Here is a 24,508-nt window from a genome sequence, read left to right as displayed (position 1 = left end):
CAAGAGTTTCAGATTCCTTGCAGAGACTGGGCCAATGACATGAGTAAGAGAAGGCCACAGGGCGTTTTGAGCTATGGCGGTACTGGTGCTCCAGCCAAGGCTGACCAGGTTCCAGGGTAAGCAGATGGCAACCCATTCCCTGATGCTACCCTGCCCTGCCTGCCCTGGCCAAGGGCTGGATGCAGAGCTGCATCCAGACCACTCTTTCGCTCTTGTTTTATTCACATGGACTTGCATCTATTGCCACGCTATTTCATTCACATGGACTTGGTCTATTCCCATGCTCCCCTATGCCTGCTGGAGAAAAGTGCTTCCTAAACTCTAGCCCAAACCACCTTCACCATTGCATGCCCTTTCACCTTGGTGCTCTTCTTGAATCCCCTTAGATGAGATTATAAGGTGTCTCACTTACTGCACCTTCGACTTTCTGATTTCCCCTCTTCAGAATGGTGTGTTCTGCTTATTTCCCACAACAGGGAAGGCTCCATGTGTAAGATGCTGCAGAGAGCCTTTGCCCCCACCCAAAGTCTTGTTTTTCAGAGTGACGCACTCCCTGCTCTGCTATTACTTAATAAAAAGTGAAGTCACTGCTTTCCTCCCCTTCAAACTGCTCCACCCTCAATCAGGAGGTCTGCTTCTCCACCCTTTGGCAAAACAGCTGTTTGGGGGTGGAGGTGAGTTTAGGGGTGGTGGTGACCAGCCTCTCATCTGGGAAAAAAAAAAAAAAAAAAGAAAAAAAAGTGCCCAGTCCTGTCAAAGGGCTGCTCTATAGATGGGAACAGCCCTGACAGCCTTCCCCCCTTCAGTGCTTGCGTGTATTTCATGTGTGCACAAGTGAGTAAGATCACTCATGTCAGCCTGTGAGTGTAGTTGAGGATGCAAGGAGGAGTGTGAGCCCAGCACACCACTTGGCTGTTCTTTATCTGCCTTTCTCCTCACCCCGGAGGGAAGATTTCACTGAAACACCCACCCTCCTGCTTTGGCAGGTAGGAAGAGGCAGAGAAGTCGGTGAGTATAGGTGGCATGATGTGGAGCTAGGGTCTCTGCTCTGCTCAGACTTTGCTGACAAGCGGTGGGAAGGAAGACAGCCCCTAGGAGCTGGCTGAAGCTACATCGATTTTGCCAGTGTGAGTGCAAGTAGCCCAGAAGCTGCCCTAAACATACAGCAGCAGCTGATAGTCCCTTAGGGACCACCTGCCAGCTAAATGTGCCTGGAACACAGTGTGGTGCAGCCACTCTTCCTTCCCACCCTTTGCCATGCCCTTCCCAGCATGTTGGTGGCTATGCTGGCTGGCTGCTCGCTGGAGACTTTAGTGCTTCAGAGGCACCACAGGCAGGGAAGGAAAGCCTGGATTACATTCTCCATTCTTGGAGGGCAAAGTGTTGGCAATTGGGGCCACCACACCGTGGGGAAGGCTTTTGGGGAATGCATTCACTCCACGAGGTGTTATGGCCTTCCAGAACCTCTGCGTTTAAAAGGGGAAATCTGCAAATATTCAGAAAAAAAATTGTATCATGCAAGGAAGCACAAAAAACGTGCAGGAAACTTGTCACAGTTGGGGAGCCAAACTTTTCAACTGATTCATGCAGAGGGTGACACCTGGTAGGTACCACTCCTCTAAAAAGGACAAACAGATGGTGGGGGACAGAGCACAAACCCACGAGGTCTGGCAAGCGAAGGGGCAGCTGGTAGGTCCTGTGGTCAGGCTAGCTGGCTGTCGTGGGTTTGAAGGACCTTCACCTGCCTTACAGCAAATGTAGTTTTTTTCCAGCTTTGTTAGGACTGGATGAGGGGCCAGCTACCTTTCTGCTGTCTCCTGCTTCAGCCACTCCACACTGTTCCACTGCGCCATGGCAGTTTGTACACGAGTCCTTGTTTTCCTTCCTTCTCAGCCATTTCCTGGCTGAAGCAGCCATTAGCTGTGCTGTGCTAACTCAGATGCTTTACAATTATTCACTTCAAAATAATAAACTCAAAAAGAAAGCGGTAAACAGAGAAACTAATTTTTTGTTTATATGGAGGTAGCACCCCACTCAAATATTACCATCCCTGTCGTGCCACGTGCTACACAAAAATGGAACAACAAGATGAGTCTGTCTCCCAGAGGGACAATCATTTTCATATTAGATGAGACAGAGTGCAAAGAAGTAATGAGCTAATACTAGTTAATGCAAATAGTCTAGGACTTCAGCTTTGCCATTGTTACAGATCTCACATTCCTGGGTCAGAGAAACCATTTTTTTTGGGAAGGTTCAGTGGAAATGGTTTTGGGACTGTACCAAGGTCCTCCCAGGATTCCAGTTTTCTTAGTCGCAGCCTCAAAGGAATTTACAGCTGGCTCCGGCAGAGCTGGAAGTCCCCACAGGAAGGACTTTGTTGATACTCAGTCTTTGCAGGACAGTGAGCTTCTCTGTGAAGGGCAACACATATATCTGGCCATGTCCACGGCCCCACACCCACTACTCCCTCCAAAGCTAACAGAGTTTCAAGGAGTCATATGCCTGTGTCCATCTGCCCAAGGATTATTAGGAAAACCTGTAGGTGGGGTGTGGGGTGGGTGGGTGAGGTTCCCCCATCCGTTCCTTCAGTTTGGACAGGACTTATCTCTGTCCAAAAGAGAAACAAGTTGCCAACACTGCCCTTAAAAATGAAGGGGATCTTCAGCAATGAGCTGAGCTCCCAGGAATCTGTGGGAAGCCAGAGACAACATGAGATGGCCCCTGTGCCCCCACAAGTGCTCTGCTCACTGCTGGGCTTCTCCCTACTGCAATTGGCCTGTCTGTGCCTCTGCTAACAGTGATGCAGGCTGCACTGTCCTGCCCGGATCTCTTGTAGAGTGGAGAATAGCTCCTTGTGCAGCATAGCCTCACCTGGGAAATACCTGCAGGGCGCAAAGATGGGCAGTTCATTAGGACTGTTTTATACGCAGACTGACTGCTTCCTGTCAGCCAGAGCAGAGTGCTACAGGCAGTCTTGTCCAAGATAATCCCAGTCAGTCTTTTATTTCCGGTCCAACACAAAACCAGGGCTGTCTGCCCAATAAGTAACATAAATCTGGCCTCTGTCAGCTCAAGGAATAGTGCTCTCCTGTCCTTGAGGGACATAATAACTACCCTTTTCTCCTCCTAAACAGCTTCCCAGGATTCCTCACCTGACTCAAAGCCTTCTTAAATCTATCAACTGAAAATAAGGTTATTGATCTGATTACCAAGCCCTGGACTTAGTTTTCATACAGAGCAGAGCCAGCATCTCTTTCAGATCCCTTACCAGTCCATATGCCTTTTTGCTGTCCCCAGTCTCACATATACATTATTTGGAGCATACACTTTGGACTTGTAGAGCATCCTTTAGAGATTTGGGGGGGGGGGAGATCAGGAGAGGGAATCCACAAGAAGTTTAGGGGAAGAAAAAGTGCCACCTGTTGCTTGTGTTTCTGGGAAAATTTGGTTGAAAGAGGAGGAGTCATCCTAAACCTTTTACCTTCCTTTTGTACCCTGTGGTGCCTCTGGACATCAGATTCATGATGGATTGTATAGCAAATTTTGTGGAAGATAAAGCATTGACATCAAATCATCACAGGTGTGTAAAGCAGGTAAGACTCAGACTTCCATCTACAGTATGAATGCCACATGCTGCAAGCTCCTCCACCTCTGGCATCACAGCTTTATTGCCACTGTGTTCATTTTGAACCCTCTCTAACATGTACTCTATGCCCTTTGGCAGGGACTTGCTCTGCCTGTTGTATGTCAGTACAGTGTTTGGGACAATGTGGTTTTGGTTTTCCTACAGAAGAGCATTGCCAATAAATAATGAAAGCATGCAGTCAGTCTGCACAGGCAAGGCAGTGTCCATGGGATGATAACATCTTTAGCGGTTACCATAAAATTTTCAAGAATAAGTCATTCCCCTCATATACTTTAAAAAAAAACCCCACAAGCTTGGTATGCTAAGAACTTCTAATATGAATATATCATCTCCCTTATTTGGAAAAAAGCAAATCGTGCTTCCAGTTTCCTGATCCCACTTCATTTTTTATATTTGACCTGCAGATTAGAGGTTTTCACGTCATCTGTCAGCCCACAGAGAATATCCCAAGGTTCAGTGTGTGTGAGAGATAGGAAAGGGACATTAGGAAGAGGCCAACCACAAATAGCTAAAATTAGCTCTGAGAACTGGAGTGCTGAGGTCTCTGAGGAACACTAGTCAAAGAAAGAAAATGGTTGTTTGCTAAACTCCCACTTATTCTACTGCCTCTGAGGACTCCTGGCTCACATCCCTGCCCAGACATCCTACATGGCTATTTAAGAGGATTTCCCCCACCCCTTCCCCCTCCACTGGCCATCATTTTCCTCTTTTGTAACTGCAGTACAGAGTGATACAGGATTCCTGCTCCAGCAGCAAGATGCTGACTGGAAACAGGAAACAGAGGGGCTATGCGGAGCTCAGCCTCTGTGATAACATGAATGTCACACCCACGTGCAGACAGGGATGCTTCTCACATATGGCAATGATCAGCAGCTCCCCCTTTCTCTCCCCTTCCCTCTTCCCCAGAAGGGCTTACAAAGCCCTAGAGGGGCCATATATCGAGTTAGAAGCAGTATTCAGAAAGCACGGCTGTGTGAGGCCTCAGTTATCATGGAACATGATTTCTTGCATAATTCTTTTAGATTCTCTGAGGCCAGTAAATTCGAGACTGTAAATCTTCATGTGACCAGAGCATATGGCCTTAGAATAAGACATGGAGTGAATTACAGAGAGACAGCCTATCTTCTGCAGAATCTGATTAAGGGAATCCTTTGAGAACTATCCCTTACGTGCAGCCATAGGCATGGCTTTAAAAGTTGCCTTCCCTCCTCCTTCCAGAAATGCCTGATGGAATAAGGGTTTTTTTTTGCAGCACCAGCCTCTCCTCTTTTCTCCTTCCTACTCTCAAAAGCCTTTTCTCAAACTAAAACTGAATGGCTATGTTTGCTTGTCCTTTGGATTACAGTTTCAGGGGGAAGAAAATAAAATTGTTTAATCGAACTGATACTTGCAAAAACACCTTAGGCGAGTTGGAGGCATTGTCTAAGTTAAGGAGCTAGGTTCTGTTGCCACAAGGATGAGAAGGAAATGCTCTCACATTCACTGGGAATAAGTTTTTGCTTCCTCCAGCCAGCTCTCTGTGGTGCTATTTGCTTACAGTCATGCACAGCTAATGCTATACTAGCCCCTCTAGGCTAAGTTGCCATTATGTATGATGTTCAGAGGTGAAAGTTTATTCCGGATGGGGAAACCAATTTCAAATGAAGTAAAAAAATTTCCTTCCTAGTCTGCTCCTTCTCCTTCCATGAGGCAGGCTGTGGTCTTTTTGATGATCCTGCTTCTTTGGTACAATAAATTCCTTGAAACAAAAGTGACTTTATATGAGTATCAGTAGGAGAAGGTTTTCTCCAGCAATAGATTGTTTAATCTGAACAGTGGGAGAGAGAATTGCAATGCTTTTGGAAGGTATACCCATGGGATAAGGGAAACCAGACTAGTGCCTTCTATTCTAGCAGCACTAAGGATTTGCCTGCATTGACCAGACCTCACATCCTTTCTCCTCTCCTCCCCTCCCCTCCCCTCCCCTCCCCTCCCCTCCCCTCCCCTCCCCTTCCCTCCATTTGAAAACCTTCTTTCTGGTAGTACCAGTGGGGTGCAAGTACATTTCCCCACACAATGTGCCTCCCCTTCGGAAGAGCATGTGAACTACCGTGTTGCTCTTGCTACAAATGGACTTAAAATCAAAAGGAGTTGAGCTCTGTCAGTATGGGATGCTGTTTCTTTAAGCTTCTGCTAATAAAGCATGTGATCATAATCCTAGCCCTACAGTCCCCAATAAAGATACTTTCATTCAGTGAAAAGGAAAAAAAGAGGAAGTTTGCCGTGTTCCTCTTTCTTGGCTTCACCTCCAGCCATGCTGTATCTGGTTACAGATTAACTCTTGCTGCAGAATACCTGTTATCACCCGCAATGAAATGGAAACCAAGGCTACTTTTCTAAATGAACAGAAAAGTTCTGTAATTACACTGTGATATTTTTGCATACTTCTGTGTCCCCCACTGAAACACTCCTCGGAAGCACACAGAAATTCACAACTACGGGATAGCTCAGGGCCTTCAGATTAAAGGGGAACAGGGGCCGTAGATTGCTCCCTGTGTCTTCAGTGGAGAAAGAATACTATTTTCCCACATCTGTGCTAAATCAAACACTGATCATTTCACTCCTGACGTTAATACACTAGGTGTGGAACTCACACTGCCGACCTGAAAAGGTCCAGTGATGAATGTATTGCTCTTCGCTCAAGAAGAGCAAGACAATAAACAAATGACTGAGTCCTCTGTCCAGGTTGCAGATTTACCATCTCCCCATCTTTTCTCCACACTGTACACCAAGATTTATGGAGAAAAATTCCAAAAGATTGAGGAAGCAGAAGTGCTGCCTTTTGTTCCAAAGAAAGAGATCTGTCCTTGAAATCTCACATCAGAAATCCCCCAGCTTCTACTGTCTGGGACCTTGAGTCTGTGTGGGAAGGCCCTGCCGCAAGTGAGCAGTCAGCTGCTGTTTAGAATGCAGCATTGATTTGGGAACACAGGAACAAAAGCATTGAAAGAGTCAATTTGGATTTAAAAAAATCCTGTGCCAAGGCAATGATCTCTGTTGGGCTCTCCGCTGCTTCTCACTTTTGATACCCATGTGCTGACACGCAGGGCAGGAATCAGAGTTTGCTCTCTGCTGAGATACTATCCTCTTCATTAGAGACTGTTCTTGTAACTAACACCTTAACTTGCAGTTTCAGGTGAGAAACTAGGAACAGCTGGACTATGGGGATGAAGTGACTGACTTATTCTTGGAGGAAGTTTTTGCAGGTTGTGCAGGGAGAGGCAAGAGACATTAACTTTTCCTGCAGCTGCACCTGTTCTGCAGGTAAAGAGAAGACCCTTTCTTTAGACCTGACAGCCTGACACTGTCTCCAGGCTTATTAATGTAACAAAAAGAGGAATGCCAGGCCCCTGGTGCTGCTCCTTCTGCTTTTCACAAGTTTGGTGATTTCAGAGGATTCCAACATGCTTTAAAACCAGTGGCACATCCTAGGGACTGGCTGGCCTACTGCCTATGGTGGGACTGCAGCTCTGCTAGCCTCAGGATGGTCTGAGAGATACAGGTTTATTATCTCCTGCCTGGGATCTTTGTCTACCTCCCTACACTCACACAGCATCATGGAGACCAGCATATCTGGACAGTGCCCTTTGATGTGCAGGAGAAGGGGAGAAAGATTATGCCAGGAGATGAGGGAGCAGGCTCACTGTATGTCCTCAGAAGGCTTGTGAGAGGCAGAGAGGTAAGGGGAGAGGATCTGGTTGCTCAATGTGACAAAAAGATCATAACCTCAGGCCAGTCAGCTCTGCTCCCGAGAGAGGCTGTATTCAGCTCTGTGGCAGTTCATCCCTGTGAGAAGCCAGGCCAGCTCTTGAGGGAAGACCAGAGATGCAGTGGCCAGCCACTTTCAGTGACAAAAATGGAAAATAGGAAAATGAAATTCTGGACCGTGCCAGAGGGACTGAAAAGCAGCAAGATCCTCCCTTGCCAGTGCTGAGCAGAGTAAACCTCATGACAGGGAGAGCAACCTGCTGCGAGCAGAGAGACTTGCCAGTCTGCCAGGCTCTCTGCTAAACATCTGGGAGCTGTTTGGACCCCCAAAAATACTGGCCAGCACTGCAGTGGCCAGTACTCAAACGCAAACCCTCTCTCACAGAGAGAGACATTTCCTGTACAGTACCCAGGAGGAGACACTACAAGTAACTGATTACAGTGAGAGATGGAGAACGTGTAAGTGCTGTTTGAATTTGGGCAGGAAATTAAGGCTACAGTGAAAGAAAGCAATGAGATCTCTGATGACCACGCCAACCTTTAGGCTGGTGACAAAAAGGAAGGCTTGCCCTATAGCTGCTCATGGAGCTGATGCAGGGAGCAGATACTACTGCTTCTGTGTGTCTACCTCTTCTTCCTCAAACTCCCCTCCAAGGCCTCTACAGAGATATTGTCTTCTTCAAGTTATGCTCATAGAAACGTCAAACCTCGATTGCAGCTCATGAACTCTGCTGGCCACAGTGCCACAGAGCTGCCTTAAAGCTCTCTTAAAAATGTGAGGCATTCCAGTCATTTTAATTACTGTGCATTGCATAAGCCAGAAACCAGTTCATACAAAGGAACAACAGAAAAGTGATTTTCAATTGCTCTCACTCTCTTCTCTGCTTAGTGCCAACCTCCAAAGCTCTGGGAACACCAGCTCTTATTACCATTTGAACCACTTCATCTATTTGAAATCTCTTTGTTCAGTCACTTAAAGCTATTGATTCAGTTTAGAAGGGTTTAAAAAAGAAAAAACAAAAGTTCAATTTGGAAATGGCTACAGCAGCATGAAAGCAAAGCAAGAGAAATGGAAAAACTTATTATAAACAAAAATGAGGGAAAATTAATTGCTTGGAATGAGGCACAGGCAGCTACAGCCAAGCAAATTGTGTCGTGTCCTAGCCCCCGGACTCTGTCAGACCATCTAATCATAGCCTCCTGGCTTGAACCCTGCATGGTACTGAGCCCTTTGGCCCTGATCCAGAAATGCACTTAAGCTTATATTTAACTTTGTGCATGTAAATGGTCCTGTTGACTTCAGTAGAGCATCTTGTGTGCTTAAAGTTGAACATGTGCCTTAGTGTTTTGCTGGATTGGGGCCAAAGAGCGCAGTCACGTGCAGGAAACATTTTCAGCTTGATAAGGCTGTTAAAAGATATTTCCTGGTTGGCCTTCTGCAGCTGATGCCACATCACAGCCTGATTGGAGGATCCCCCCACTACCAAGAGGGTGATTTCATATTCCACAATCCTTTATAACGTGATACTCCTGGTGATACATGGTGCCTATGGTCTGCTCCCAGGCTGGGCGCTCTGTGTAAGCACAACCTCTAAAGGATCCTTGAAGATTATACATAGTATAGAATTGTTAGAGCTGTTGAAGGTTTAATGGTGTACCTCTAATTAAAAGTTTGGGAATGGGATCGAGTGTTACCTATGTCTGGCTCACAGACAGGAAGGTGACATAATTCCTTTACAACCTCAGAGAAAGATCAAATGAATTTTTTTTTATATGTATTTATAGAATCAAAGACATTTTTGAAGAAAGAGCCTTCTTATTTTAAGTAGCATATGAAGTTCACTGATACAATGGAGGAATTAATAGAGGAGGTTTTTTTAAGCTGTTTCACATGCATAAATCCTAGCAAATACGAACATTTTAAACAAAACAGTAATTCTCAAAGGACAGCATCAGAAAAAACAAACATTCTGAAAAAGAAACAGATAATCAGGAAATATGAGAATCTTTTGCTAATGCAGTTCATGACCACACTGTACTGCCCTACGAGATGGTGTGAGTATGCTGCAAAAAAGGACATCAGATGGCTCCAAAAAGCACCTACCCTTTCCTACCTGCTGCATCAAAGCAGAAAAACAATGATATCTCCTAGAGGGCGTGATGCTGAGCTGGTGTAAAAGATATGAGGATTGTCAACTTCAAGAACAGTTTTTAGGACAAGAGGAGGCTTTTGAGCAACTTGGCAGCTGGACAATTTAGAATGTTAATGGCAGGACTCCACAGTCATGAATCAAGTCAAGTTACTGCGGAAAAGTTAAAATGGAAAAATGCCCATAGGTCAGAAGCTTTTAAAATTAATATATTGTTCAGGGAGGTGGCAGGACTGTTTGGACTACGGGCCCAAGTCTCATGACTTCATTCATGCCATGCTCAGTTTAAGCCAGCTGAGGTCTGGTGATAAGCTGCAGTGGTTTCAGCCACTACATGTGTCAGGGTTTTTTTCTTCTCTGGTGGTGGTGTAGTGGGGACTATTTCTTTCTCTCTCTCCCTCCTTTCCTTTCTTCTTGTGTTTCTTCCCCTCCTAACCCCTCCGCTTTTTTTTTTTTTTTTTTTTTTTCCTTTGGCCAGCAGTTCCTGTAGTTTGGTGAAGCTCTTCTGTACAACTTACATTCAGGTGCTTTTGTCAGTTCAGAAGCAGTTTTCTGCCAATGCCTGGCATCCTTCAAAATGAAATGTGATCAGAAGGGAAGTGAATATGCCCTTAGTTCATTTACAGCAACACCTTATGCCTCTTGAAGGAATATCTGAAAGTGCTTTTATCTCAGTCTTTGCAGCTAGCTCCGGCATGGTCCTTTCCAGCCACAAGCAGGACTTGTGGAAGGAAAATTATATTGTTAATACACTCCTGATGTAAACTGCAGTGAGTATCTATGGAAGGAGAAGGTAGTTCTCTCTCCTGAATTTTAACCAAGACACCCAGCTTAACATCTTTCCTTTTCTAAAGAGTTAGATATTAGATAATGCAAGGAACCTAGCTTTATCCGCAATAAATGCATCCATCTCTTGCAGTGCAGTGCCCCCTAGCACTGTCTCTACACATTCATGCACGATGGAGGGAAGAAGGCCACTTTGCTCAGTCAACAACACCTGCAGGACATGGCTTTCCCTGGGAATTTTCACACCAACTGTTGACCCAGCCCAGTCATGCTTAGCTTGTGGGATCCGACAAGATCACAGCGTGAAGTGGTGTGGCTGCCCAGTAAAGCAGAGAGATCCTTAATTGTGTTCAACAGTGTGTTCTTGGTGGAGGACTAGAATAACATAGATTTCTTTATTTGGTGACATTATCCAAACTTGAACTCCAGTTTTCTCATATGAAGATCAAGGTCTTTATTTTCTCCTTCTTTGTCTGCTAGATTTTTTATGGCCATATAAGGCTTAAAGTTTTATCTAGGCAGAGGAGCTGAATGCTAGTTTTTATTTTATTTTTTCCTTTTGCAGTTTCACCCACGCAGGCAGGGCATACAGCGGGTATTCAGATAGAGTTCTCTTTTCTGTTCTTTCATTGACTTTCTGTGTTACTTTGACCTCATTATAAAAATCTTGTCATATATAAATAAATACTCAGAACCCTGCTTAGCTCTTCCAGAGTGCACTTTACTAGTAGGTCGCAAAGGAGAGAGGCTAATATCAAATATCAATAGATATTATCAGAGGATAATATACAATATCTCTATTTACAGATGATAACAAGAATGTACAGGCAGGTTAAATGATTTAACCAAGGCCTCCCAGCAGGCCACTGGTCAGACTGAGCTTTCTAGACTATTATTTACCTGTGATTTACAAAATTAAAATTTTGTGATTTACAAAAATAAAGCACTCTGATTTCTGTGTATGAAATGTACCCTTTAAGTGGCAAATATTGTTATTACTGTACAGTATCCAGTCCTGGTTGAAAAACCTGTATCCGTACTACTATAGAGAAGTTCATCTATTTGAAAAACAAAATAAAATCTAGGTTTCAAAAAAGCAGGTGAATCAGCTAAGCCCTAACTGACTGAACACAGGCACTACTACTCCAGGCAATGCTAATACATGCATTAAAAAAAATTCTGGATCACCTCTCAAATAGTGGTATAGAAGACAGTGGTAAGGCTTGCCACACAGCCAGTCTGCACACCATCCCTTCCTCCCTGCAGATTACTTCTCTGGGTTATATCTGAAAAGTGAACTGGTTCCTGTAATCAGCACACACTCCATGTTACATTAACGAGCTTGGTCAGTCTCACTGTAAATGAGCTACTTCCATGCCTTGGAGGGCCCTGTGTAACTTCAGCAACTTCCAGCCCCCTTCCTTTCCCTTTTCAGAAATTGCGAAGATGACAGAAGGGTTTGGTTTTCAGTCTCCTCTGAATGTGTCCTGCATCTGTGTATTATAGTCACTCAACATTCACACAGTACCCATCATCTTTAAAGCTTATTACAAAGTATTCATCTTGTTAGTCCTCAGAACATGCAGGAAAGGTGTTATTATAGAAATGAAGAAACATACTCATAGGAGTTACTTGGCCAGAGAGCGAAGGGAGGTGATGCTGGAGCTGTGATTATAATCTAGTTGTGTGTGGGCCAAACTCTCTCTTATTTACACCAGTGTCAGGTTATGGAATAACTCCACTTCTCTCATATACTGATCTGAGATGTTGATAGACCAGGTGTATCATGATCCTGGTGATATCAAACTTTTTACAGCAACAAAGAAAAAAATCGAAAGTGCTAGACACACCTCATTTTTCTTCCATGTTACTCTGCTGAGGACAGTGGAGTTGTTCCTTGTTGACACCCAGTGAGACTGAAACAACAGCCCAATCTGGTAGATTCAACTTCAGCTGTAGTACCTTGAGCAGACAGTCCAAGTACCTAGAGTTTTTTGCACAGGGCTTCCCACATTGCAATTTGGAGCCAAACGATTCAGACACTGACATGTCTAAATCTAATGTCCTATTTAATACCCTGCCTCCTACGTACTTACGTAACCCGTTAGCACCTCAACACCATCTGATTTTTTCAGTGTGTTCACTAATACACATTCCTGAGAGGCTCCCCCCACTATTATCCCCATTACACAGATTGGGATTTGAAGCACACTGAGGCGAAGCTGTCACACAGGTTGTCTGTGTCACAGCAAGGGTAGGAACCCGTGTTTCCCACTGTTAGCATTGTAACCTTGATCTCTACTAGTAACACCCATCCTGAAGCTTTTGTGTGCTGATGCTCCAAATAAAAGCCTGTTTCCACAATACTGGAGGTTTTAATTTTATATGGACGGTATGATTAAAGAAAAGGTGTAGGCAGGCTGTGCTTCACCCAGATGGAGCAGAATTGTAAATCTAAAGACTTAGCTGACTATTTAGAAATTTAGGACAGCTGGTCCCTGGCCTTTAATACCAGCATAATTTATAACTAGACATCCTTAAGTCTTGTAAACCCCGTGGAAAGTACTCTGACATTATATACACTGGTTTGATACTGTGATTAATCACCCCTCAGTCCTTTGCAGGATAATAAGGCTGTCTGTATCTTGCAGCTGGCAATCTCCTTCCTTACAGTCCCAGCTCTTCTATAACATTTACATTTCTACAGCTGATAGAAATTTACGATTCCAAAAGGGGATAAGGGAAAACAAAACAAACAGGACTTTTCCATAAATTCCACTAAAGCTGCTTTGCTAAAATATACTTTGAGATTAAATGTTAGGAGTGCCTCGGTAGATACGACACTGTTTTTTCCAGCTTGGTTTTAGCAGTTTATGACCCCAGTTTTAGCAGTTTGTGACCCCTCAGTGACCAAAAGCCCTGAGAAGGGGAAATGATGGGTGGTGGTGGTGTAGTGACAGGAGAAGGAGCATTTGGGCAGGATTAAAAACTGCAGGATGAAAACCTGGTTTACAGTTCAACTAGGTCTTGGTACTTCTTTTCTTCCATCCTCCTTTCACTGTCTATGGAAAGAGGAAAAGAAGCAACACACTGCACTCCCCTTGCATTTTCTGATCACTTTCTGAAAGCCCCTTTAAAAAAACTATTTCACCTCCACCAGTTTAAAATCAGCTTGCAGCCAGCTGATTTCTTGAGGGAAACAGCCCAAGCTTTTCAAGCGAACAACAAATCCCGCGTATTTTCCAGGTGCCTCTTCGCACCCTGAGGCGCGGAGCGGAGCGGGGCGGCTGAAGGCAGGCTGATCCTGACTGGGGTGACGGGGGACTCCTCGGGGCCAGAGCCCTCCGGGCACTGACGGCCTCGGGACGGATACTCGCCGATACCTCGGAGGTACAACTACTTTATAAGAGTTTCAACTGCCCTCCGGCAGCACCATCAGCGAGGAGGGACGTAGGCTGCGGACGCGGACTTCTCCTCAGAGCGGTCCGCTACCTGCCCCACCGACCGCGGGGCACCCAACCGCCGCCCGCGCGCAGCGCTCCCCGCACTATTCCGTATAAGGCGCTGAAGCCGCGGCCCCGTCCCGCCCCATCCCGCCCCGTCCCGCTGGCCTCTCCCGCCGATGAGGTAATGCGGGGCTCCCATTGGTCGGGGGCGGCGGCGCCCCCGGAGCCCGAGAGGGCGCGATCGAGGCTATAACTCCGCGCACCGGCCCGCTGCAGCACAGCGCAGCTTTGCACCGCTCGGTATCGCACCGCACCCCTTAGCCGCTGGGAGCCGCGGATCTGCCGTGCCCTCAGGCTTGCACCGTCCCGCCGAGCGAAGGCTGCGCTGCCGACACTAGCGAGAGAGACAGAGAGAGGCAGTGTGAGCAGGCAGGCAGGCAGGCAGTCGCGGCGCACGGGCTGTTAGGAAGCGAGAATAAAGTCAGGCAAACAGAACAGCGGCTGTCCTCCTGCTCCGCAGAAGTGAGGAGGCACCTCGGAAGCAACATGACGGCGTGGCTGAGCTTCCTCGTCGTGTTTCTCAGCAGCTGGAGCCTGCGGGACTTGGTGGTGGAGGCTTGCACTTGCGTCCCCATCCACCCGCAGGACGCTTTCTGCAACTCCGACATCGGTAAGTGCCGCGGGCGCAGGCAGCGCCTCCTCGCCCCTCAGCCGCCCGGGGCGAAGCGGCCCCGCCGGCGCTGGGAGCACTCCCTCGGCGGGAGTCGAGGCCCCTTGCGCAGGGAGGCGGCACCTGCCCTGCTGGTGCGAAGCCCGCCTGTCTAGAAACTTCTGCGGGACCTTGAGGGGCACGGGCAGCAGTTGGGCTGTCACCACAAGTAAGCCTTCGTCCTACGAATGAAAACCGGTGAAAACAGAGGTGGGGTGGGTTAAACCGGTGAGGGATGACCTGACCTTTCAAGACAGCTATGGCTCAGTAGCTGTTGTGTACACCTGGGTTAGTAAGAGGAGAGGTGCGTGGTGGTGGGACCCCCGCCCAGCCCTCATGAGGAATGGCGGGGAGCGAGGTGTGCAGTGGCAGCAGGCTCTGTCCCACAGCAGTGGTGGCAGCTTCTCCAAGGTACACTTTCAAGAAATCAGTAATTGTAGAAGTGGGTTGTTCCCCACAGCAAGACAAAAACACAATTGGAGGCCTGGGCAGCCAAAATTTCCTCCACAACCTGGTGACAAATAATAGGAGGCAGGATTAGGATGAGTTCTCTCAAGCCAGGAAACTGCCCGTGGTGGTTGGTGTTGAAGGTGCGGCTAACATAGCCTTGTGGTGCTGCGCCGGTAACTTCAGGAGGGGCTGGAGAAGCAGGGAACAAGTCTGTCCACACTTTCTGCATGCTATGCTGTGATCTTTGCAGCTGTGGGAGTTGTGCAAATGTGCATACTTTTTTTGAAAGTTGAAACACTTACTGGATCCTTCCTGATGTTCTCCGCTATGGGTTTTAGCATCCCTAAGGATCTTCACTAACTTTAGATGGGGGACAAGGGGAGCAACCAAAATCTCTCAGAGGAAGAGGTAATGGAGACTCTGGATTCAAATTCTTTGGTTTGTTTGTAGCCAAGGGTGGTTAACCAAATACGGTTGCTGCTTGGTAAGTGTCCTGTGGTAAAGTACATGAAATCACTTGGTGGTGTCCTTTGAGTTAATACTGGACACATGCCTGCATAACAGTAAATATAGGCTGTCACTTCAGCAGTTGTGAGTGGACTGCATGAATGAAGTTTTCTTGCACCTCTGTGGATTGTCTTAGTAGCACAGTGTAAAAGAGGTTGGTGGACTTTACCCTGCTGGTACCTACACAGTACTGACTCCAAGTGGAGTCTGCAAAGAAATCCACCTGGCAACTGCTATGGAAGTCAAATAGAAAACCGTTCTCACTGCAGCAGAACACCCATTGCTATGAACCCTGCCAGTGGCTCTTTCAAGTTAGCCAAGATTACTGGCAAAAAAATCCCTCTCTTGCCTTTAACTCTTCTACAGAAACTGCAGTTATGCCTGGTTATTCATGTCTAGTTTATGTAGTGTATCTGTTCTTGAATGCCAAAAAAAACATCGCATGTTAAAAGTGCTGGGAAGGTTACAGTTTGCTTCAATGATGATAGCCTGGAAAATATTTCTAAAATAATGTTATACTGGGGAATTCTTCCAGGAAACTGCAGTATTCAAAGTTCTGTTGCCATTTTCATAGTTGGATTGACAAGCATGCCACCTAAGTGGCAACTGCCAGGGAGATTGTCCTTTCTGTGAAAGTGAGACTGGGAAACCATTTTTTCACAGCTAAAGCTGATGACAGCATGTGGTCTTCATTAGCTGCATTTTGGGAAAAGGTCTACTTTCTTGCTCTGATTAGGTCATGTTATATTAGATTCGGGGTAGTTTTCAGTTTAATTTAACTTCTTAAATGGTGGTAAATAAATTTTTGTTATTAATACACACTAACAGTATATTTTTGCTAGATGCATAAGTGACTAGGAGAGTGGTAAACTATGAAGTTTTATATAACAATGCTCTTAAACTTTCGGGCACAAAGTTTTTCTGTTTTCTACTCTGATTTCTGGTCAACTTCAAAGTAATCTTATTCATCTCTCCTTTCTCTGTTCTGGACTCTTCATTATATCTCATGCCTTGGCTTTGCGCTGAGATGTAGTAGTTCAAAAAATTGATGTCACTGGGGCTGTCATGCCTTCAGACATCACAGCAATGCAAAGGACGAGAAGCAGAAAGGGAAAGAGCAATTTGTTCTAGTAGATGACTTAAATGCAAGTTTGGTTAAGACCACAGTTCTGTGTGATGAGTTGAAGCAAAAGTAAATCCTTACATTGCTAGAACTGTCTGGAAAACATGATGTTTCTGTAGGCCGATTTTAGAAAATGCTGTCATGTTCATGTGCTGAAAGGGCAAATAGCACACTAAAGCTTTCTGGCTCTGGAGGAGTTAATCATCTCCATGGAAACTGATGGCAGTGTCCTAGTGCAGTGTTTAGACAGACTAAACTACATGCTGGGTTATAAAACACATTGTGGGGAAGAAAGGGACTTGGCAGCAAGTTTTTATCGCTCTTGAAACTCCTGACAAAATACCAGCTCAAAAGGGAGGAGTCAATGCAGTAAGGGCTGGAGCAAAAGAGCTTTTTAAAATAGCTCCTAAAACAATACAAGAAATTAACTAGCTAGGTGGCAGCCTAGGAGAGGCTTTTCATCTTCAGAAGCACTGAATGTTGAAGCAGGAGAAAACTTATAGTATAGGAGTGTAATGCAAACTCTTATAGTTGATCTTTCATGCCTCGCCAGTGAAGTCCTACTCTCAAGTTTATTCTCTTTTCCTTTAATCTGATCTCACTAGACATTTAATTTTTGATCTTCCTGTGGCTCAGTTCTGATACCGCCTCCCAACTCTGCAGTCATTAGGTTTTAATCTTTACAGAAACAGATGCTCAAATAAACCCATTGGAAAGGGCAGGATTTCAATATCCTTTGAAAGTGAAGGTTGTGGTCTTCTAAAGGAAGCTTGGACTTCATACACAACCATAATTTTTTATCTTTATTAAAAAAGGAGGGGAAAAAAAAAAAAAGACTGCCAGACTGGTCACAAGGGGTCTTTTCATTCAGCCTGAGTGTTCCAGCATGATGAATGGAGCAAAAGTGAAGAGGTGTGTCTCGTCTTGCCTTCCAAGGTCAATCAATAATAAAATTGCTGTTTTAACTCTTGGCTTTCTTTCTTTAACTGGATTGATAAGTGCCAGAACAGGCAGTACGATAATTAGACAAACAGCAAGACAAACAGCAACTGCTATGACTTGCAGTCTGAACTTTGCTTCCTCCACTCCCGCCCCCTGCCTATGACCCCTTCCAGATGTGAATATTTTTCTTTTGTTTGAATTAAGAGACCTTTTGAAAGAACAGACACCAGGCATGCTTTGTTCTATTGTGACAAAGCTGTGACATTTCCAGCTGGACATAGCTGACATGAAAAGGGGCTTGTTTGTCCTTTTTTGCAGGAGCAGCAGGAACTTTTGAGCTTGGCTGCTGAATGTTGCATTCACAGGTTTGGAAAAACACCTCCTGCCTGGCCCCCTCTGCCCCATGTCCCCTTCAGGAAAAAAAAAAAAAAAAAGGAAGAAAAATATGTGAAATTGCAGGCTGGATTTTGACAAACCAGTCTGCAAGCGATAAAGAAAGTACTTTGTCCACTCCACACCTATCTCACTTTCATCTCATGCATATACTTCAGAAAAAAGCTATGGCACCACTAGCTGTCTCTTACCTAAGTTCAAAGAAGCTGAAAATAACGTTCCTTTCTGTAGTTTGTGTTGGAGGAAGAAATAGCTGTTTTAGCAAGGATGCTGGTGGGTAGTGCCCCTTTCTGTTCTAAATAACCTCACTCTTGGGGAGTTGGAATTAGCAAGCTTTGGGGAGGTGAAGGTAAGCTCTTAGAGTCCTTCCATGCTAAGGAAGCCATTCATTCCTTCATCCTGCCATACCCGTAGCACTGAGTTTACAACACCTGCAGTGGCTAGTGTCCTTTTGACCTGAGAATGTGGTATGAGAAGAGCAAGAAACATCAGAGAAGGAGGAAGCTCATGAATTTGTTGGCCCAAAGTCTAAGCACCTAATTGAAAACCTGCCGTTTTTCTTTCACTGGTTTTCTTGAATTGATCATTCCACCTTCTCGCTAATAAGCTTAAAGAGAGATGCAGAACAACTTGATCATGCATGAGATTTTGAACATGCATTCTTTGCCTTGACATAGGCTCTGTAGTGAGGTCACATCTGCTGTCTTATCCTTTAAGGCAGATGAGTAAGGTCTGCCAAATTAATTTAAAAGTTAAAATAAATGAGCTCCAATTATTATACCAATTTTTTGAGTTGAGATGAATTTAAAACAAGTTTTTGGGTTATGTGTCATGATAATGGTTGCAAAAGTGTTGCATCCCCTTTGGCATCAGACTTCTGTTGAGGAAGTAATGATGTGGTTTCATTTTTAGACTGGACTTCCCTTCAAAGCATTTTAGAAGCAGGAGTGCTGAGAAGCATCCCCTAAAGCTTTAAAAAAAAAAAAAAAGGTATTGTGAATTCCATGTTACGTGGGAAGAAATTGAGGGATTTAAGTTTTATGGAATTCCAATGTCCATGGTAAAAACCGTGGTGAAAGAGGGTGTTCCTTGTGCCTGGTCATGTCTTCTGACAGGAAGATCAGAAAGATGGCCATTCTAAACTAAATTGTCCTATTTAATAGAATTGTAAATAGAAGTTGCTTATTTGTTCTTTTTGTTGGTTATTTGCAATTAAAGTCCATAGCAGAGTAGAGAGATCACCTTGTGGGATCTGGAGTTTGTCACTTCTCCAAATGTATGTATTTAAAAAAATGTGGTGGAAATTACTGTTTGGAAGATGTATTGCAGAATATTATATAAGGCTCCTTTGGTATCTTCTTATGATTGCAGGAAGTAACTCCAGCAAGACCTCTGAGCCAGATGTTCTAACCTTGAGCCTTAGAGCTCCCTGCTTTATATAGACATTTCTTTCATTCTTATTTTCACTGATTTCCCACCTGTTCTTGCTTTGTCAGTGGACTTTGCATTTTCCAAGACACTAAATACAGTTAGTCCAGCCCTTTCAGAGTCTCTTAGATATGGCAACTGGATTGGCATCTGATGAAATGGATCTTTGCATTTATGCATAATCCCACTGACAGTCATGGTGGGTGGGATCAAGAATCTTTTGTAGGACCACTCAGTGAGTCACCTTGGTCTTAATTGGATGTTAAAGCTATTAAGATGAAAACTTAGTTTTTTGATGTAACAATGTTGTCTGAGGTTGTATTTCTCCTCACAGTTCCAATACCATGTGGTGCTCTTACGTAGCACAACCAAGCGTGCATCACTGAAGAAAGGAGCCGGTTTGGTCTGGGCAGGAGGTCTTGTCTTTAAATGAAACTTCCACCGGATGCTCTTTGCAAGTTCATAAGAGCTAGTAAACCTGAGAGGACAGCTTGGTTTGAGTTAGCAGGCAAGGCCAGGCACGCTGTGCTTGCTGGCTTTGAACCAGACTAAGCTGAGGGACTAATTTCAGTCTTAATGATGTCTGCAGTGATGTGGTTGAGTTTCCTTTTAATGATGAGATATTTTTTTTCTGATTCAAGATGGAGATGCTTTTGCTCTAATGCACTTCTTATTGCTCTAGACTTTCAGGGTATGATTCTGTGTTTCACATGTTATAAATTGGAAACAACTTAAATGATACTGGTGAAACGATAGTAGAGTAAAAGATGAGAGGAAAATTGGACCTTCAAGCACCAGTTAGTTAAGCAAATGTAGAGTTCATTAAAGGCCTACTGTAGCTTGTCTAAACCTCTGAAGAACATGTGACACTTGAAATTTTACTGGTAGAACTTTATTGAACTGTTACTGCTCTTTAAGTTGATCAGAGCAGCTGACTACATTTAGAACTGTTGCTGCAAGACTAGCTTAAGTTTTTCTCAGTTTTGTGGCACTGAACATTTGTTGCAAACAGCAGAGCTGAAGGTCAGCCTCTTTGGTAACCTTCTGTGTCTAAGTACTTGGGGCATGGAGGAGGTAGGCACACTGCTGAGGCTTTATTAAAACCCAGAGCTCTTCCTCTAGAGCAGATAATGTCAAAAAGCATGCCAAAATTATCAGTGCTCTGCCCACCAGTGACTCTGCTACCAATGTTATTTGCCTATAGTGGGCTAGGTCCTTATTTAAAACTGGGATTAAACTGGATTTGCTTTGGAATAGCTTGAGAAAAGAAAGTTAACCAGTGAATTTCGAATTCCTGCTATTTGAAAGTATTAGGCTGGTACTGGGCCTGAGGTAAATTAGACCAAGGTGGGTTAAATGGATTTACACCCTCTTATACTAGATCTAAAATCTATCCCAGTTATCGATATAGAAAGGAAATACTGAATCAGCCTCATAATTTGTGTAAAGCAGGTGCAGTGCCACTGGTCTCAGCAGTATTTCACCACCTTGTATCAGAGTTGGATTTGACTTGATGATTTCAAGTTTCTAAGAGGAATGTTACAAACACTAGAGAGCTTAAAACTATTGTTTTAAAAAAAGTTAATCTTCTACCATAATGTGAAGTAGTTCCCTCGGGTGACCAGAGTGATGATTTAGTACATTAACTGACAGTGTCTAATAACCTAAAAATGCAAGTAGTTTTACACAACCCTGATTATTTTATTTATTCAACGTTGCTGCCAGCTAGAAAAGATTCTGGGAGTCTTTTGGAAACAAGATAGAAATCTCTTGAGTTGCGTGCTGGTAAAATAAATGTTGACTATGAATAGTCCAAATTCCTGCTAGTGTTTATATAAGACCTTTCCAAAGGGCAATTTCAGCCCTTAGAAACAGTATACAGACAATAAAACTCAAGTTAAATAGCAGAGACACGCATATGCAAAAAATAACATCAAACCTCATCAAATATCAGCTATGGTTTGCTTGAGATGTAGAATCTCATTTTTATTTTAGGAAGAAAGGACATGATTTGGGGTGTCCCTCCTGGGACTGAAATGTGCTAGGAACCAGCAGAGAGCAGTGCTTGGGGAGAATGTCGGGGCGGCCATCGTCAACTCGGAGATAAGGTCTTGGGTTGTGCTAGATGGGAACTAGTGGTCTGTGTCAGTGGGCTCAGCTCTGAAAACTTCTTTGTTACAGGTGGGGGAAGAGGATGAACACAGCAATAGGCTCAATGGGAAACTTGTAGTGGGAGAAGGTATTCAGGAGCTGTAGGAGTGTCAAAGACTAGGCTCAGAGTATAAGGAGGAGAGAAGGATTACTGGGCAAGGGAGAAATGCTGTATGGAAGCATTGATATAGAAATAGATATAGGCTGGTCAAGCTGAAAAGAATCATTAGCTGTGACACATGATAGGCCGCCTCATCTGAAACTATGTGGGGCATGCCCAAGGTGGATCTAATCCATCCAGGAGAGTGAATGGGTACTGTGGCTTCAGGGAACGCATAAGTAGGAGAACCCACATAAAATAATCCCATGCTGTACGATTGATCTCTAACAACCTGCAGGTTGTTCTCACTGGCAATCAAGGCTTAGGCTTTGAAAAAACCTGGCTGGGTGGACTGGCCCTGGACAGAGCACACACACTTAGAGTATCTGGACTGTGGCAAAGCTGTTGCCTTCTTCCCTTCAGATGAATGCAAAGTTCCTTCCTTCCTTAAAGAAGTGCAAATTGCAGGGCTTGGGGTCCTTTTATTTTTGCCAGATGAGTTATAAGGAAAATACAGTTTAGCTGGAAAATGATGCAGATTGCACAGCAGGAGAAGCAAATGAATTAAGCCAGACGTAACATGTTGTCTAAACGTACTTTTGATGTACATGAAGTAGTAACCTGACCCATTGCAGTCTGGAGAGAAAAGGAGAGCATGCAAATGGCGGCGCTATCATTGTTCAACACATACTTGTTATTGATTCTGGACAAAAATACACATTCTAATCAAAAATCCACAATATTCCTTACTTACCCATCTGTTGTTAAAATGTCAGAGCATTGTAATCCTGCTGGTTCTTAAGGGCTTAGAACTAGTTTATTGGGGAGGTAAAGAAAGGTATGTGAAAGCACCCAAGGATGAAGGAGAGATTCCATAGATTTTTCCCTTCTTAATTCTTGTCTTTGACATGAAAAGGCCCAGGTTTCTGCTGGCCTGCATGATCATGGGTACTTGAGCAAATCAAATATAAATTACACCAAATTTGCACTTGCAGAGATAATAATGGCTACACCAGGTGCAACAGCATGAAGGTAAGATATTATTACTTCTTGCTCCCTGGTGGTTCATTAAAAAAAAAAAAAAAATCCCACAACAGCACATAGGAAACAGGAGTACTTCTATTCCACAGGGCCATGTTCAAAATGACCCAAGTTCCTGCTGGCCTAGGCTGAAGGTTGTGAATTTTAACTCCCTTACGCTGTATTGTAATTGCAGTATGGGGAAATCAACATCTGTTTCCTTTTCTCCATATTTCTGTCAGTATTGGATGTTACTGCCGTGCAGCCTGCAGGGAGGCCTGCTGGCATTGTGTTAGTCTGTTAATTTTATATAGAAGAGCACTGGAACATTTGTTCGGACAAGAAGTTCAATCTCTCATGCTAACTGAATATATGAACAAGTAAAGATCTTGTTCCTCTGACATTTAATCAGCCCTCTCAAATTTCTTGGATCGGCTGTAAATAGGAAGCTCTCCCCCTAGTGAGCAGGTTTTGGTGTTTGGTCTCCAAACAGTTAAAATAAAAGGGAGAAAATGTGCTTGCTTGTACCAAGACAGGAAAACCACAGGATGGAAAACTTCCACTTGACTTTGAAAGACAGGAAATGGCTGGCATTGGAAAGGCAGCAGGTAGAGGAAGAGAGAGCAGAGGATATCTGTAGAAAACCATCTATTCCCCAGACACTTCTCCTTCAGCTCCACGCTCTTTTGAGGGAAGGAGTTCCAGGCTGGCCCCACTGTTCCAGGCCCTTTATACACTTTCCAAACACCCACCCCAGTTTCCTACTTCCTCCCTCTTCTGACACTGCTATAAATATCCCGCCTGCCTTTCATAGGTCTAGAGAAATGCACATTGCAGATGAAAGGGAATTGAGGTGACAGTATGAAACAGCCTTTAGGCCAGCTCTTGTGAAGTGTGTGATTGCTGGGTCCTCTGCTTTAAATTTCCCTGGGAAAATGGAGTCCTTTAAGAGTGAAAGTCTCCCTGCTTATTATACTCACCTCCGGACTAGGATACATGGGCCTGTTTCTAAGTAAACAATTTCCTCCGATAAATAATATACTACATATGGCACAGAGCTAAAAGCTGAAAAATTTCTGGTATTTGGGAGAAGGGAGGATGGGGAAAAGAGGTTTAAGAAGGAACAGGAGACACTAGTCGAGGGACCCCACTGCATGGAAAAGTATAACATTTGCAATAATGAATACCTTAAATACATTGGTGAAGAGGATCAGTCCAAGAGGAAGTAAAACAGCAAAGTGACCCCTGGGGCACTTAAGTATCCATCATGTACAGTACTTCAATAGCTACAAAATACAGGGCCTTCCCTTAGCATCCCGCAGGGCAAAAATCACAAACCCAGAGAAGCGTGGGAAGACAAGAGCAGCAGTTCCCGTGCAGGAGCCTCAGTACTGGAAAGGATTGTGCTGGGGGTAAGGGCAGGATGAGTTCTTAAGCCCTTTGTTTTACTTCTCTAAATATGAAGAGCAGCACCTGTCCCTTTTTTCCTTTTTTTTTCCCAAGGGGGTGGGGGATTAAGGATTTAGTTGGTTATTTCCTTAGAGGATCAAGATAAAAAGGAGGCTTCAATAAGTCTGTTTCCATCTTCTCTACAGACAGTATATTTTCAATAGAATTAAGCAGCTGTCCTGCTTTTCCCCCACTGTGTAACAGTTTGCAGCTTTACAGAGAAGCACAGAAATAGAGGATTCTACAATATCAGAGAGAACTCCTAGCTGGCACTTCAAGGGACCCCAATTTATCACAGGAAGGTTTTAATGGAATATTACCCATTCAGAGAGAAGCTCGACTAGACCTGGTGGCAAATAGCCAGTGACCCTTATCAGTATGTTGCCTTTAACACCTTTACTTTGGAACAAGCACCCTGCAGCAGAACCTGCGGTAGTGAGTAATATGCATCATCCAGCTAG

The 24,508-nt window shown here is 44.4% G+C and overlaps 2 protein-coding genes across 3 annotated transcripts in view; one reads left to right on the top strand and one right to left on the bottom strand.

Moving 5' to 3' along the window:
- SYN3 (synapsin III) overlaps positions 1 to 24,508 on the bottom strand; it is a 203,255-nt gene that overhangs the window by 80,218 nt on the left and 98,529 nt on the right. The window lies entirely within an intron of this gene.
- Positions 13,981 to 24,508, top strand: part of TIMP3 (TIMP metallopeptidase inhibitor 3) — a 36,443-nt gene continuing 25,915 nt past the window's right edge. The window contains exon 1 of the mRNA XM_075753854.1: positions 13,981 to 14,445. Within this exon, the coding sequence (XP_075609969.1) occupies positions 14,322 to 14,445 (124 nt within the window). The 5' untranslated portion in view covers positions 13,981 to 14,321. The remainder of the gene's footprint in view (positions 14,446 to 24,508) is intronic.

The sequence above is a fragment of the Balearica regulorum genome, chromosome 1 (assembly GCF_011004875.1).
Source record: "Balearica regulorum gibbericeps isolate bBalReg1 chromosome 1, bBalReg1.pri, whole genome shotgun sequence".
NCBI lineage: Eukaryota > Metazoa > Chordata > Aves > Gruiformes > Gruidae > Balearica > Balearica regulorum.
The sequence above is the reverse complement of the archived record's forward strand: the minus strand, read 5'-3'. Positions and strand labels throughout refer to the sequence as shown.